The 14,877-nt window shown below is 42.3% G+C and overlaps 4 protein-coding genes across 4 annotated transcripts; 2 read left to right on the top strand and 2 right to left on the bottom strand.

Moving 5' to 3' along the window:
- Window positions 1-205: 205 nt before the first annotated feature.
- Window positions 206-971, top strand: LACBIDRAFT_335152 (uncharacterized protein; the record flags this gene model as incomplete). The annotated part of the gene is made up of 4 exons (XM_001890022.1): window positions 206-253; window positions 301-396; window positions 458-644; window positions 715-971. The coding sequence occupies 4 exons, from the start codon at window positions 206-208 to the stop codon at window positions 969-971; spliced, it is 588 nt and encodes a 195-aa protein (XP_001890057.1).
- Window positions 972-3,072: 2,101 nt separating this feature from the next.
- LACBIDRAFT_316740 (uncharacterized protein) lies at window positions 3,073-3,648 on the bottom strand (the record flags this gene model as incomplete). The annotated part of the gene is made up of 1 exon (XM_001890048.1): window positions 3,073-3,648. The coding sequence occupies one exon, from the start codon at window positions 3,646-3,648 to the stop codon at window positions 3,073-3,075; it is 576 nt and encodes a 191-aa protein (XP_001890083.1).
- Window positions 3,649-4,175: 527 nt separating this feature from the next.
- On the bottom strand, window positions 4,176-5,687 carry LACBIDRAFT_335154 (uncharacterized protein; the record flags this gene model as incomplete). The annotated part of the gene is made up of 1 exon (XM_001890049.1): window positions 4,176-5,687. One exon carries the CDS (start codon window positions 5,685-5,687, stop codon window positions 4,176-4,178), a length of 1,512 nt encoding a protein of 503 aa, XP_001890084.1.
- A 6,696-nt stretch (window positions 5,688-12,383) lies between these two features.
- LACBIDRAFT_295995 (uncharacterized protein) lies at window positions 12,384-14,735 on the top strand. Its single transcript, XM_001890023.1, has 8 exons — window positions 12,384-12,503; window positions 12,559-12,686; window positions 12,744-13,223; window positions 13,285-13,599; window positions 13,649-13,765; window positions 13,821-13,897; window positions 13,960-14,135; window positions 14,190-14,735. The coding sequence occupies exon 4, from the start codon at window positions 13,295-13,297 to the stop codon at window positions 13,553-13,555; it is 261 nt and encodes an 86-aa protein (XP_001890058.1). The 5' UTR covers window positions 12,384-12,503; window positions 12,559-12,686; window positions 12,744-13,223; window positions 13,285-13,294; the 3' UTR covers window positions 13,556-13,599; window positions 13,649-13,765; window positions 13,821-13,897; window positions 13,960-14,135; window positions 14,190-14,735.
- The last annotated feature ends 142 nt before the right edge of the window (window positions 14,736-14,877 follow it).

Below are 14,877 nucleotides of genomic sequence, written 5' to 3' on the forward strand. Positions count from 1 at the left end.
GAATGAAATATTCCAATGAAAATTCTAAGAAAATCTAATGAAAGCGCCAAGGAGCCTAATGAAATATCCTACTGAAAACCATAAGAAATGGTAATGAAAGGGTCAAGGAACATAATGAAATATTCTAATGAAAATTCAATGAAATGGTAATGAAAGGGTCAAGGAGCTGAATGAAATATCCCAATGAAAAGATGTCAACGTCACAATGGGTGCGTCTGACGGTCCCATTACTGCCGCTTCAGGTCCTGACGCCGTGTGTATCTCTTAATTTTCATAGGTCTTATCAATTCATTTACTTAGTCATTCGCGCAGATGAAAATCAACAACCTCTTCAATGGGGAAGTCGAAGCGAAGGTTGCTACCAAGGATAAGGGCAAAAAGCGTGCTGCAACCAAGGTAAGCCACCTGATGCATTCTTTTTATTATACATAGCAAATGCTCATAAATTCATTGTCAGTTTCCATTCAAGCGTGCAGAGACTGTACGTATTCCTTACACTGCTGTCCCTGGCATGGACACTAAACATCGTATTTACTTCAAGGCCGCTGCTATCGAGAATGGTCAGGTTGCATCGTCTAGCAACAAGCAGGCTCGGATTGATCCCTTGTCTGCCACTGACCTTGCCGACCTTCAGCGTCATCGCGGTACGTCCTTTCAGTCTTTTTATAGAAATAACATGAAGCTAACGCCATATCTTTATCATTCTGTGCATAGGACACTCTTTGTCGCTTGATAGTTCCATCAAGGACTTTATCACCCAGCGTACCAGAGTCGTACTCGACAAACCCATGCCAGGCGAACCCATGCTGGATCATTATTGTACTACCGAGTTGGACTTGCGCAACCGCGTCATTACTGTCCTTCAGCGCATGGACTTAGAGCTTAAGCTTTTTGAAGTTGTTAATGCTGAGTACGAGACTGTTGCTGACTTGCTCAAGGATTATGAGGAAATCAAGGCTTTTCTCGCTTAAGTAGGTAATTATATGGACTTAGTAGGGCACCTAGAGTCCTTATGTATTTTCATAGTACATTTAAAATCTAGATGATCTGTTCTGTGCACATGCACCTTTATTTTCTGAAGAGTACCATTTGCAGTTTTCATTGTCTGTTTAACTCAGAAAGGACTTGTCATGTTTTTAATAAACTAATCGTCATTGTCATCTAATTTGTCTAAGCTTTCCTTGTTGAGGTCTATGATTTCATAAATATCGTTGGGAAGCATTATCTTAGTCCTTGCAAAGTAAGGAATAATTCTAAAGGCCCCAACTTTATTTTGAAACACAGCTCCATCCATTTCTGCCACAATGTACGAACCTCCCTTGGAACGCCTGATTATAATCATCAGGCCTAAATATCGTGGTTTCATTTTTCTATTCAAGGACGACTCAACGCTCGTGTTTTGGACAAGAACCAAGTCCCCTGGTTTGTAGATTCTACCAATGATTTTATTCCTATGTTCAATTTCATACTTTGCTACTCTTTTCATTTTCTCTAATGTCACTCTTCTTCGCATATCTGTGATGTGAACCCTGTGTTTGGCCAACACTCTTGCTCTATAGCCAATAAGCTCTTCTGTAGTTAAAACACAATCTGGTAATTTAACTAACCATGTAGCTTCTTGCACATTGAGCGGAATCAGTGGATGTGCACCAGTAACCATGAAAAATGGCGAGCAACCAAAACACTTTCTAACCGTGATTCTATCTGCCCATAGTACCTGCCAAAAGAACCAATACCATTTAGCAAGGTTCTGTGGTCCACAGCATTTGGCTAACATTTGTACTACATCCCAATGTGGTCTCTCAATTCTTCCATTTGCCTTAGAATTGTACGCAGAAATTTGTATTCCTTTTATTCTGTACTTTTCTTGAAGCCATCTTACAGCTGCAAGAAATACAGCACCATTATCTGTAATAATTTCGGATAGGCAGCCCCATCTGCAAATTACTTCTTCAAATAGCCAGAGTGCTATAGTCCGAGCTGTTTCTTTCTTCAAAGGTCTTCCTTCCATATAACTGGATAGAGTGCATCTTCCATGTACAATGTATTTACATCCATTAGATGCAGGTGTCACGTGAACAGTATCAGCATGAAGGACTTGAAAAATAGAGGGTGTATGAGTAACTGTTGGAGGAATTTCTATAATTCTTTTGGACCTTTCTTGGCAGCGATGGCATGTTTTCACATACCACATAATATCACATTCAATGTCTGGCCACCAGAATCTTTCTCCTAACATCATTCTCGTAGCATATGCACCTCTATGTCCAAGACTATCATGAGCTGCATGCATCATGTACATTCTATGTGATTTGTCTACTACCAGTTTGTGTCTGGAGTCTATGCTTCTTCTGTATAATCTGTCTTCTTTGTCAACAAAGAACCCTTTCACAAATCTTGTAAATGAAATATACTGTTTGTCTGTAAGGTTTTCAGGTCGAACATTTGGATTTTTCAACCAAATCTGTACTAACGGCAGATAATCATCATGAGCTTTTTCTAGGAAAGAGTGTCCTTCCTCAGGATATGGGTCCTCTGTTTCCATTTCATCATACCTGGCTCTTAAATCTGGGATTAAAGTGGATACTACGAAGGTTCTTAAGAAATCCTTCTGTTCTTCACTACAAGTCAGGTTATCATCATCATTTTCAATCTTTTGCTTGATGCTTTCCACAAACTGCTCACTCATTGCTTCTTCTCTATCAAGTTCATCATAAAAGTCATCAATTGACAATGCTAATGATAGAATATAACCTCCACGAGTATCTATTTGGTCCTTAAAGTCTACAAAATCCAATGGCAGTTCACCACCATTAGGATCTGCTAATACTTCTAGAGTGCCCACTGGTTCGTCCATGTTTTCTTCTGAATTTGAAAACACTTCATCTCCAGGTTGCCAATCTCTTCTTGAAAGTCCATCCGCTGCAAAGGTCTTTCCTTTTACATGTTGCAACGTAAAGTAGAACATGAGGATTTTGTCAATCCATCTATTTACAGTAGCATTTGGTCCCATGCCAGGATTAGTTAACATTCCAGCAAGGTACTTTGCATCTGTTTCCACTATTAAACGTCTTACACCAAGTAGCCAATATGAAGCAGCTTCAAGGGTAGCACTTTATATGCTGGGTCAGTGATGATGTGGACTTGTAGATATACTGTTATAGTTCCAAAGATAAAAGGTACATTCTTGGCAAGACCCAAGGTCTGTTCAACTGTCCTGTTTGCACTCTGCATTTGAATTTTTATGTCTGGATCCCATGAGATGGCCAATTTCTTAGCCACTTCCACATCCATGGCAATAATTTGAGAACCAGCGTCTAATAAACATTCAATCTGTCCCATTCTATTAATTACAGGGAAGACAGTTCGCAACACATGAGACTCCTTTGCAACATAGATTTGTTTCGGTTTCTCAGACGGGCCTAAACTCTGCAGGTATTGTGCTACTGGATCACTGATGATGATAGACCCTTTTGGCATGTTTCCTTCATCTCTTGTTGTCACTATAAAAGCCACTTTTATATTTAAATCGTTAATGGATATTGTGTCCGCCTCCAATTCAAATTTTGTAGGTTTTAACGGTACCACATCAACGTCAGGCTCTTCCATCATAGTAACTTTTCGGTTTTGAGCTTGTTGTACTGGCATCCTTTTCTTAGATAAAGCTTTAATCAAGTCGTGTCTAATACGGAAATGCTTATCAAAGTCTCTGCCGTTGGTGTAACTGGGGCATTATAGAGATTCACTAAAGCCTCTCTCTCGTGTGTCACATTCTCAATTGGTGCTTGGTGTTTATAAGAAACAGGTCTTTTCTCAGTATCAATAATTGGCTCAAAATTATCAACCTTTATTTCTTCTTTTTGTCTTGGATCATTCAGGTCAGGAATATTTAAGTATGGTAACTGTTTATGCCTAGGCACTGGATCCTCCTCTTCATCATCCCTTGGGAGAAGTGGTTTAGGCTTCTCTTTTGGTTTTGGTATAGCTTTCTGGGTTTTCTTAATTACTACAGGAGGAATTTCTTCCTCCACATTTTTTAATTTCTTCTTCTTGCTCATCATCAGAATCTTTGAATTCTGCTAGTTGTCTGTGGTTTTTGGCTTTAGTTTGGTTCTCAAGAGCTTTCTTACTTCTGGTATTGACCGCATTCCTACCAGATCACTCAATCCTTGAACCTACAAGAAACCCTGCTGTCTCTGAGTATCAGCTTGACTGTGTCTAGTAGCTACATAACTTGCAGCTTCTTGACCTTGACCTTGCTGTCCCTCAAAATATGACAGAATGTTTTTCATATTGTTGACTATGTCAACTTCTTGTGCCAATGGACGTGCCACCTGTGCCAGCACCTTATTACCCAACAGTGTATCAATTCGAGTAGCCATTTTATCTAACATATCATCTCTCGAATCTCTAATCTGGTTGGTGTATACTGATTTAACTCGAGCATCTATTCCCAACTGGACGATACCTGGCTCTCCACTGTTCTGGGTGTAAATGTCTCCAGGCAATGCAAACATATTGCTTTGCGCCATCATCTCTTTATTGCTAGCTTCCTCAACAATCATTTTAGCAGACTTCCCATTTGTCCCTCTAGGTACTGGTTGTCCTGTGAGCGCGAAAAACATCTTATGACCGAACATTTTAATTTTTCCCATTCTAATATGTTCTTCCCTATGAGGACAATTCATCGCGAAATGCCCTGTTTCTTCACAGTACCAGCATCCGTCTGAACCCATTCTCCAAGTAGGCTGTGTCTGCCTCATGGTGGGTGCTGAGGTAACATGCTGGGTCATTAACGTCTCAGTTAATTTGTTCATTTCTTGTCTAGATGCTTGGAAGGCACTCATTTGTGCTTTTTCACTCAATGTAATTTTATCCATGAGTAACGCAACTTTCTGGTTTAATTCTCGGATATCATCTTCTAGCTTAACACTATGTACTGGCGTAGTATGCGTGTGATGCTCTTGTGTCGTCCGTGTTTCTGTCGCATTGACACCAACCTGGGTATCACTTGAAGAGCTAATCCCTTGTGCACGTCCTGCAATAGTCTCAGCCATTTCAATTACATCTAGGATAGCATATGGATCCTCTGGACGGCGTTCTTTTCCTTCAGCAGTTTTTCCTTTATCATCTTTGGAAAATTTAATATTGAGACTTCCTTCCACTTGTCCTCGGAAACTATCCCTTAGACATCCTAAAAACAGTTCTACCAATTCTCTGTTGCTCACCAAGGCAGGTGGCACCAAGAGTAATTTTTGTTCTGCTCGGAAACCTCTAGTGAGGCTTTTAAGTGCAACAATGTCATCAATATCAATGCGCTGATGGTCATTACAATTTTTTCTCAAATTTGCTAGTGTTCCTTTTCCAGCATTCTTTGCCTCTGGATAGTCATCGATCAACGCCTGTTTAAACTCCTTGTATTCAACTTCGGGAGCAAAAGTGTCAAATGCTCGCCATTCAAATTCTGTCATTTGGTCTGTATACCTTTCTAACTGTTTCTTCTTTTCTTGATCATCATCAATACCATGCTCTGTGAACAAGTCCTCCATTTGGTCAATGAATCTTAACAGCTCAATGGGTTTTTCCTTGTCGAAGTTAGAGGCTCCTTGGGAGCCTGGCAATGACATCGGTCTAGACGATCTTCTGCCTCCAGTGGCAGGAGCTTCATCTTGGTTATTATCTGGCATGTTTGTAATATTTCTTTGGGCTAATGAGTTCGAGTTTATATTATCAGGTGCCCTAACAGTTTTTCTACGAGTCACACAAGGAGGCGGTTGGGATACTGTCTCGGTTCTTAACAGAAACCTTTGCGCTACTGCTGTTGCAGGTTGCTTAGCTTTTCGTTTAGATGGAGGTGGTAAACCTGACGATTCCCCTGCTTTAATAGAATTTGCTGTTTGTCTGATTTTTGGTGCTGTGGTGAACAGCTCTGCACTAGTATTTAGATTGCTTCAAAGGCTAGCGGTTTTTTAATTTAAACTTTTCGTTTAAATAAATGATCCCGTAGATCACTAAACTTTCAAGTCTTTGCTTTATCAAAAGCAAAAGGAGACCCTCGCGGTGGGCTCCAGATGATACGCATTGCACGGGGATGACTGTGAAAGTGCAAAACATGCAAAAAAGGATCAAGCGCGTTGGGAAAACCCTAAACACCTAAACACTCACACACACACACACACACACACACACACACTATCACAATCTCAGTGCACGAGTTCAAGGGCCTTTGGTATTAAGAAATACCACTTTTGTCTTCTTAGGTTTAAGTCTCAAGAGATTTCGTCTCAAAAATGGGTTTTTATTATAAGGTGTGGTTTAGAATAGTTCAATAGAACAAAGTATGTCTTTCTGGGAACTTGGTCTCTTAAATGCAAAATTCTTTGATCACAGTTTCTTTTATTAACACAAAACACGACTTCAATTGACTTTTATGACTCCCATGAGTTTTTATTTATGTCACTACACTCCAAAACTAAGGGTACGAGTATGCTGTCTCGTCTAAATGATACTGTGTTTTTAAAACCTCTTATTCAAAAGTCTCCAAGTAAGTTGACTCCCAAGCACGCTGGCTTCGTTCACACTGTACTTTTCTGACCACAAAGAAACCTCCTTTAATTGATTACAACTGTCCACCTCCTAAGTTCCTACTTGGAGTGCAACTAGCTGGTCAACGGGGGGCGATTGCTTGCCTTTTGACCTGCCAGCGCACTCCTTATATACTCCAGGAACCCCTATCTATGTTTTACATGTGTTTTAATGTGGGATACTTTGTTCCGAATTACAAATATGAAATTTAATGAATGTGTGGTATATTTTGTAGTCTATCTCTGTGAACACTACAGATTTTGTAGTGTCGCGTCTTTCATTTTCAAACGCATCAGTGTTTGATGCATACGCGGAGTTAGCCAACATAGCTATTCTTAGCTTGGCATGATCTCATGTGTTTCTTTCTATGGCCCGGTTTACCGGTTTGACAGATGACATCACAAAATGATTAACATTTCCTGATGCGTTGATGCGCATGCGTATGCGTTTACCAATAGTCTTCGGCCTTCCGTCGTTTCCGAGTTTTTAATTAAAATGCCTTGTCTTGGCTTGTCTTTTCATTACAGAGGTCAGGAGACACTCCGAAGGTGTTTTCAAATGTCTTTCTTAATTGTCAGGGGGTTCTTATTATATTTCATATAATAGAAGGTGTCTTTTTCTCATGTTTGGACTTGTGACGTTCAGACGCATCAGTCTTTGATGCGTACACGGGAACTGCCGTACATGACTTTCTGAATGGCCGTGAGCCACGCTAAGTCTTCGTATGTTTACTACCTAGGTGTAGTTTAGTCTTTCAATGTTTCAGACATGCCGTTTAAGTGTCTATGTCGTCTTTTCTGTATTTCTTGTATAAGCATGAGTTTTCACAATAAATCCATTATGTGTTTCTAAACCCTTTGGTAGTAATGCAATTCTTCTCCCTGCGTTGGGTGTTTACTCTAGAACCTCTTCGTGCTCTATTTCATGGTAGGTGAATCCTAGATAGGATCCAAGTATAATGTCACGATGTGTACTGCTGCCAGTTCCAAAGCCTTGTCCTATTTTCAGATTGCACGCATTTGCATTTTTAGTCAACTGCACTGGGTATGCACATTGACTCTTTGTATCATTGCAATTGTATGTAGTGTATTTATTAGAAATGACCTTTATCGGTAAAATCGTTAAAATTGAATTTTATACAGGTGAAATGGTTTCATCTGTATCAACAGTCCTCGCCATCCTCAATTCACAGCTCTCTAGCTCAGCAATAAAATTTACAAGGAAAGCTTGATGCAAGGCATCTGCTGCTTGTTGTCTCTCTGTACACGTAGGCATATTAGACATTATGGAGGGAATGGATGGGATTATACCCACTACATAATTTGTGACTATCATATTCAAACTCCGACAAGCTTGGCATTTAGCTTTGGCTTGCTTTCACATTGCTTTCAACTGTACGATCAGAGTTGAACGGCACTTTTGGAAGCTGCCGTGTCCAAAATCAAACCTGAAAGCGAAGTGAAATCAATTCAAAAGCACATCAAAAGCAAGGACTCTGTGCTACCCTCACAGCCAGTGAAAATATTCTTCTAATATTCAATGCTAGTATATTTTCACTCTACCAAGGCTCTGGACTCAGTTTGATGGTTACAAAAAGGGGCACAAAAATAAGCAGAGTTTGATTGTCTGTGACTGTACACCTACTATAATAATTAAATTCAGAGCCAATGGTGTGATTTATTGCATGCTCAGGGAGAACAGAAATGTATTTCAAAAATAATAATAAATGGAGTGAGAAAATACAAAACAACTATACCTCAGGGATTGAACCCCAAAGCTACCATCTATCACATACCTGCTTGGATATCTGTCTGTTTCTGGTACCCAGCCTCCTGGCATCATGACATTTCTGTCCACACAATGAATATGGCCTTCCAGCACCAACATAAATTTTTTTGTTCCATATTTTCAGGAAATCTGTTCATTTTGTGGTCCAACTTTTGAGCCACATGTCAGGAGTCCTCTGTTGGTTGATTCCACTTGTGTATATATAGCTAACCTGGTGCCTGCAAAAGTCCTGTGAAAGTTCTAAACATATCACAGTGAAGTTGTAGTGAAATTTGTCCTTCATTCTGAGAAGAATATCACCAATGTCATGGGCCAATTTTCTTCAAAGTCTGTAAAAATATGAAATAATTTTGATATACTTACATTAAATCACTTGTTAATTAAAACAGTCACACAAAAATATTCCATTCAATATACTAAACAGCATATCAAGACATCAGTACAGGATAGAATATCACTAAGAAGCATGGAATCATTGTGGGAGGGGAATTAAAAACTAGTTCCTGTTAATTCATCATTGTTGAGTGTTCTTCTTATGAAATGGATGTGCTATTTTAGACATGATTTTTGAAGTTTTCTTTACAAGATTGGACAAAGAATATACTAATTATATAAACATGAGATATGGTTTAGAAAGTAATTAACATGAGTACACACCTTTTTTGTCAGAATTCATTCTTGAAGTCTCCTCAGTTTCTTGGACATTGGTCATAGTGACATTTTCATGGCGGGATGTTGCTCCAATAACTCTGCTTTTGACTGCCTTAACTTGGATGACTAGCTTCTCTGCCTCTGTGTACTTTCCCAGACTTCTAAGGGTGGCTGCTAAGTTTTCCATGGCTAGAATGGTATGGGGGTGTTGCACTCCAAGAATTCTCTTCCTTGCATCCAGAACTTGGATCTCCAGTGTCTCTGCCTCTGTGTATTTTCCCAGGTTTCCATATGAAGATGCTAGATTTGCCATGGCTCTGATTGTGTCTGGGTGTTCCACTCCAAGAATTCTCTTGCTTGCATCCAGAACTTGGATCTCCAGTGTCTCTGCCTCCGTGTATTTTCCCAGGTTTCCATATGAAGATGCTAGATTTTCCATGGCTCTGATTGTGTCTGGGTGTTCCACTCCAAGAATTCTCTTGCTTGCATCCAGAACTTGGATCTCCAGTGTCTCTGCCTCTGTGTATTTTCCCAGGCTCTGATATGTTACTGCTAGATTTGCCATGGCTCTAATTGTGTCTGGGTGTTCCACTCCAAGAATTCTCTTCCTTGCATCCAGAACTTGGATCTCCAGTGTCTCTGCCTCTGTGTATTTTCCCAGGTTTGAATATGAAGATGCTAGATTTGCCATGGCTCAGATTGTCTCTGGGTGTTCCACTCCAAGAATTCTCTTCCTTGCATCCAGAACTTGGATCTCCAGTGTCTCTGCCTCTGTGTATTTTCCCAGGTTTGAATATGAAGATGCTAGATTTGCCATGGCTCTGATTGTCTCTGGGTGTTCCACTCCAAGAATTCTCTTCCTTGCATCCAGAACTTGGATCTCTAGTGTCTCTGCCTCTGTGTATTTTCCCAGTTTCCATATGAAGATGCTAGATTTGCCATGGCTCTGATTGTGTCTGGGTGTTCCACTCCAAGAATTCTCTTCCTTGCATCCAGAACTTGGATCTCTAGTGTCTCTGCCTCTGTGTATTTTCCCAGGCTCCATATGAAGATGCTAGATTTGCCATGGCTTGATTGTGTATGGGTGTTCCACTCCAAGAATTCTCTTCCTTGCATCCAGAACTTGGATCTTTAGTGTCTCTGCCTCTGTGTATTTTCCCAGTTTTCCATATGAAGATGCTAGATTTGCCATGGCTTGATTGTGTATGGGTGTTCCACTCCAAGAATTCTCTTCCTTGCATCCAGAACTTGGATGTTTAGTGTCTCTGCCTCTGTGTATTTTCCCAGGCTCTGATATGTAAGTGCTAGATTTGCCATGGCTCTGATTGTGTCTGGGTGTTCCACTCCAAGCATTTTGTTCCTTTTATCCAAAATTTCAACCTCTAAGGTTTCTGCTTCTTTTGAATATCCTTGTTCCGTCAACAGCCTCCCAAATTTTGCATAAGCATCATCCATATAATTGATGATATTCCGATTGCTTTCTGCTTTTAAATACTCCATATTTGCTCTCACATGTGTTACCAAGGTCCTCTGGAATCCATATGGCTGGTCTGCATTCCATCTTAGTGAACAAGACAACATGACATACACCATTGAGCAACATTTTTTCCTCTGACTCAAAGTCAATCTGTCCCTGCCCCAGGTATGAACCAGTGGATGCATTGCATATGCATTATCAGATAGGCCCTTCCTGATTAAAGAAAAAGACAGTAACGTTCGAATTCCCTCTCTAAAAATGAAATTATCCCAAGTACCTGTCTCAGAAAGAGGGAGTAGTCTTTGATCCAGCAGTGAACTGGCAAGAGGTAAGTCTGACATAGGAGTTTCATCATTTTCTAGAAGGGCAGCATAAGAAAAGATTTCCTCAGATATTTCCTCATGATGGAAGAAAGGAAATAATTCTAGAAGTAGCATTGCACTGTTGGCTGCATTGGCCTTATAAGAATCATCTGATTTAGCCCTTTGCTGAATTTCTTTGTATGATAGCTCCCAAGTTTCATAGACAGTTTTGTTATACTTAGAAGCCCCAGTAAATTCAGAATGAGATAATAATGTTTTTTGATGCTCTGAATATTTTGCTAGGTAGTCTCCAATAGTTGTGGCCCCAGAAGCAATATAAGCACCAGCTTGGTCAATAGCAAGAGGAAAGCAGAAGAGCTCTGTTACAATCTTAGAGGCATGAATTTGATGATCTGATGTGAATGATTCCAAGCAACTGGCTTTCAGAAGTAGTGCAATAGCATCCCTCTCTTCCATTTCAGTCACTTCAAGAGAATTCTGACATGAAGTCAGAGTCATCATGGCAGAGTTACGACTAGTAATCAGAATGTTTCCCCACACTCCAGGTGGGAAATATCCCTCCAGTGCAGCAGGTGACAGAACATCAGCATTGTCAAAGATCAGGATGTAATTCTCTTTCAGAGAGCCAATCCACCAGAGAGCAGACTCAGATGAGCCATCCAATCCACAAGACTGACTAATACCTTTCAGTGCCTGCATGATGGTACCTGAGGAGGATGCATCAACCCAAAAAACTTGAGAGAAGCTGGGGACAATTCAATTTTTCAAGTAGGGCCAGACTGGTGTACAATAGGTACTCACTGGTCAGACATTTCCTCAACAAACTTTAAGCAAATCTGAGTCTTTCCAATACCCCCCATTCCATATAACAAGAAAAGCTTTCTCTTCTGAACTACATCATTTGGGTTGGAAAAAAAATGCTGCTTAAGTTTCGCAATGGCTTCTGTACGCCCAGTGAACCGAGTGCTGGGGTTTGGCATAAATGGAATGACCCCCGTCCTCTCATTGCCGTGGATGTGGACCTACAACAGATCCAACGCTGTCAACTTGCTTGACAGATACTTTTAGCAAACATTACACTCACAGTCTTAGCTTCAATGAATGTGCCGTTGTTGGCGACGAAGTGGTGAGCGCCCGCAAAGAAGCTCGCTCCGCTCATGATGAGATATCGAAGATGGACGTCAAGGATGAGGGAGGGAGGGAAAGAAAGGTCAGCGCCCAAACCCTTGCCAGACCCAGAACCCCAATCGCGCCACGAGGTGAAGGCGTGCCTGTGTCTATTTTTACAGACAGTTGCGAATGTGCCCGGGCTTTTCCGACTCTTGACGCCGGTCTTCTAGAGTCTTCTCCAAGCCCTCGCCTTCGTCTTTCTCATTCCTCGGTCGTTTACTGTCTTTGGTGAGTGGGCTCAACTTTCTAGTGTGTTGTTTTCGTATGGCACCTGCAGGGCTCACAACGAGAGAATACTTAAAGTCCGTTGTTGGCGCCTAACGCGCCTATTGGACTGATGTATATGCGGTGCTTACGAGTGGACTCTACGAACGTGGGCCTTGCTGACCTTCTTTCTCTAGTACCCATGGCAGATTTGGTTGCGCGCTGTCAAGTCTCATACCTGTAACCAGAAAACGGCGCGCAATCTACACATCTTTTTTTCCGTCTTAACAATAGAATGTCTCAAAGTGAGTGGGCGGATCATCGTCGAGTTCGCCCCTCTCTGAACATCCATTTTGATAGCTGAAAATTCGGAGCTGGAGTTGCTGCGCGGTGGCTTATAGGGTCAGTTCGAGTCCCAACATATTTGATTCGTCAAGCCCCCACCGTTGGCCGTGCTAGGTCGGTTTTCCTGATGGAGAGAATGTAAAGTGAGTCCACAGTCTTTTCTATTCAAAACCGGCGGTTGCTAAGGATCATTAAACCAGCTATCTGCACTGAAAACTCAGCGTATTCCCTCAGACACCCAGATTCGCCCGCTCCTTCTCCTCGATGAAACCAACGATCAACGACAGCCGACCTTCGCACTCCTCTCAAATTTGACAACATGCCTGTTCCACAGCTCCTCCTCCTCCAACTTTGTTCTTGCCATTCTCACCGCCCTCCTGACTGATGTCGATCATTGGGAGTGCCTTTCAGACGACACGGACGCACGGCTTCTTGGATCTTTGTCTGGTGGGGGATGAATCATGACGGAAATGGACGATGAATGGGTCGAGGTCCCCGCCATCCACGGCCTGATAGCGCGGACCAGATTTGAAGAAAGGCTAAGAGGGACAAATAGAGATACTCTTCGCCAGATGATTCCAACCACCACGACCTCGTCGACAACATCGCCACCTTCACTACTCCTGCAGTCGTTTGCAGCTGCTCCCGCGATTTTCCAAGCAGGTGAATGTTTTCTCGAGGTGTGTCAGGCTCAGACTTCGTATCTTGTCGTTTACTCGACTAACTCAACGACGTTCACAGCCGACATCTAATGGCACTCCACTCGGCGTTTTCGAAACTTGATCGCTCCTTACAAGCTCAAAGGACCCCGTTATCCTGCCCGACACACTGCTGTCGAGCCACAGTTTCAAGGACACCAGTACCCACGATCAGCGGCCTAACTGCACGAACTTCGTCCTCCCGCTACTCCTTCAACAACGACTTGTATCTTCAAACTACCCTGTACGGCTTACGGCATACCAGAACTGCACGACCGCTGGTGTCTCTCTCTCTTAATGGTGTATTTCGGTAGCTTGAGTATGAACATCGAGTTGGGAGCTGTACGTTGGGCGAGAGGTGAGTACGACATTCTGTCGTTGAATACTACATGTTAACATTGTTGTAGTCATTCCCCGACGATCCCCCAAGCGTTCGGTTTTCATACCCGTCATGGAATGCGAGCGGCAGTTTAATTCTACTACACTACTCGAAGTCAACGCCGCTCAAGCACGTAGACCACAGGGTACGCACAATACCTTCACGCCACATCCAGCCATTGATCTTTATATTTGATCTAGTCCCACCATAACTTCGAAAAAATACTTGGACGTTACCTTTACCTCCGTGAAATACCGCCACGAATCTCAATTCGGAGGTGGGTAACATCTATCAATAGCTCCTTTTGTCGTAGCCCTGACCTCCTCTCGTTCCAATCAGGTCAGATTACGTAGTACATTCGTGTCCACTGGGAAAAAAATTCACCCCTCCAGCCCGCTTCCTTCCTTCCCTCAGAACCTTTCGACAGCCTAGACCATCTCCATGACGCTCATGAACATCACCCTCTTTACCGTGGCATGGCTTTCCCACCTCCCTCCAGATTTTGAACCTACCAGGTATGAGCAGCCTCACTAGTATCGTCGCCAGGATTCTGACACCACGATACGCAGCTCAAATGCATAGGCATACTCATCGTCATCTTTCCCTTCGCCCTCACCGCATACCATGGTGTCGTAAATCCGCAAAAGTCGACGTTTATACCCAGATCGATAATGCGCTCTCGCAAGGGACATGTTGAACGCTCGAAGGACCGGAAGACTAATGGGTGGAGATGATTGTGTTGACTCTGTGTGCGTTGAGCCGGTATTGGGTGGCCAACGCGGTTTTGGGGGTGTGTGGAGAGGGAGGCCGTAGGCGAGCCGATGTTGACTAGGAAGGGTGGGAGTGAGTGGGTTATATGTTGAATTCCAGGAGGCTGAGCCGTCGCGGGTCATGTATTTGGGTTGTGTCGCGATCGAGGGAGGATCGAGCGGCTGGGGAGTGACACTTTCTCTGGTCATCTGGGGGAGTGGAGAAACTGGGCGGCCAAAGGAACTAGTGGTCCAGTTGCATCGGGGAAGCACGTTCGAGGATTTAATGAAATTTGCGGTTGAGGAGAATGGTTAGAAATGTCTATGGGAATCTTATTACGAATAATAATCGTCGATGTGCACTTGAGTCATCAACGTTCAACGTTGCCAAACAGAACCATTCTCCGTCATTAGATCAACGAACATAGCTCAACAATGCTACCTCAGCAATTAGGACGATCAAGTTCGATCAGTGGTAATTCTCATCTAATCCCTCCTTCGTGTTTAT

Source organism: Laccaria bicolor, genomic scaffold (genome assembly GCF_000143565.1).
Source record: "Laccaria bicolor S238N-H82 LACBIscaffold_78 genomic scaffold, whole genome shotgun sequence".
NCBI lineage: Eukaryota > Fungi > Basidiomycota > Agaricomycetes > Agaricales > Hydnangiaceae > Laccaria > Laccaria bicolor.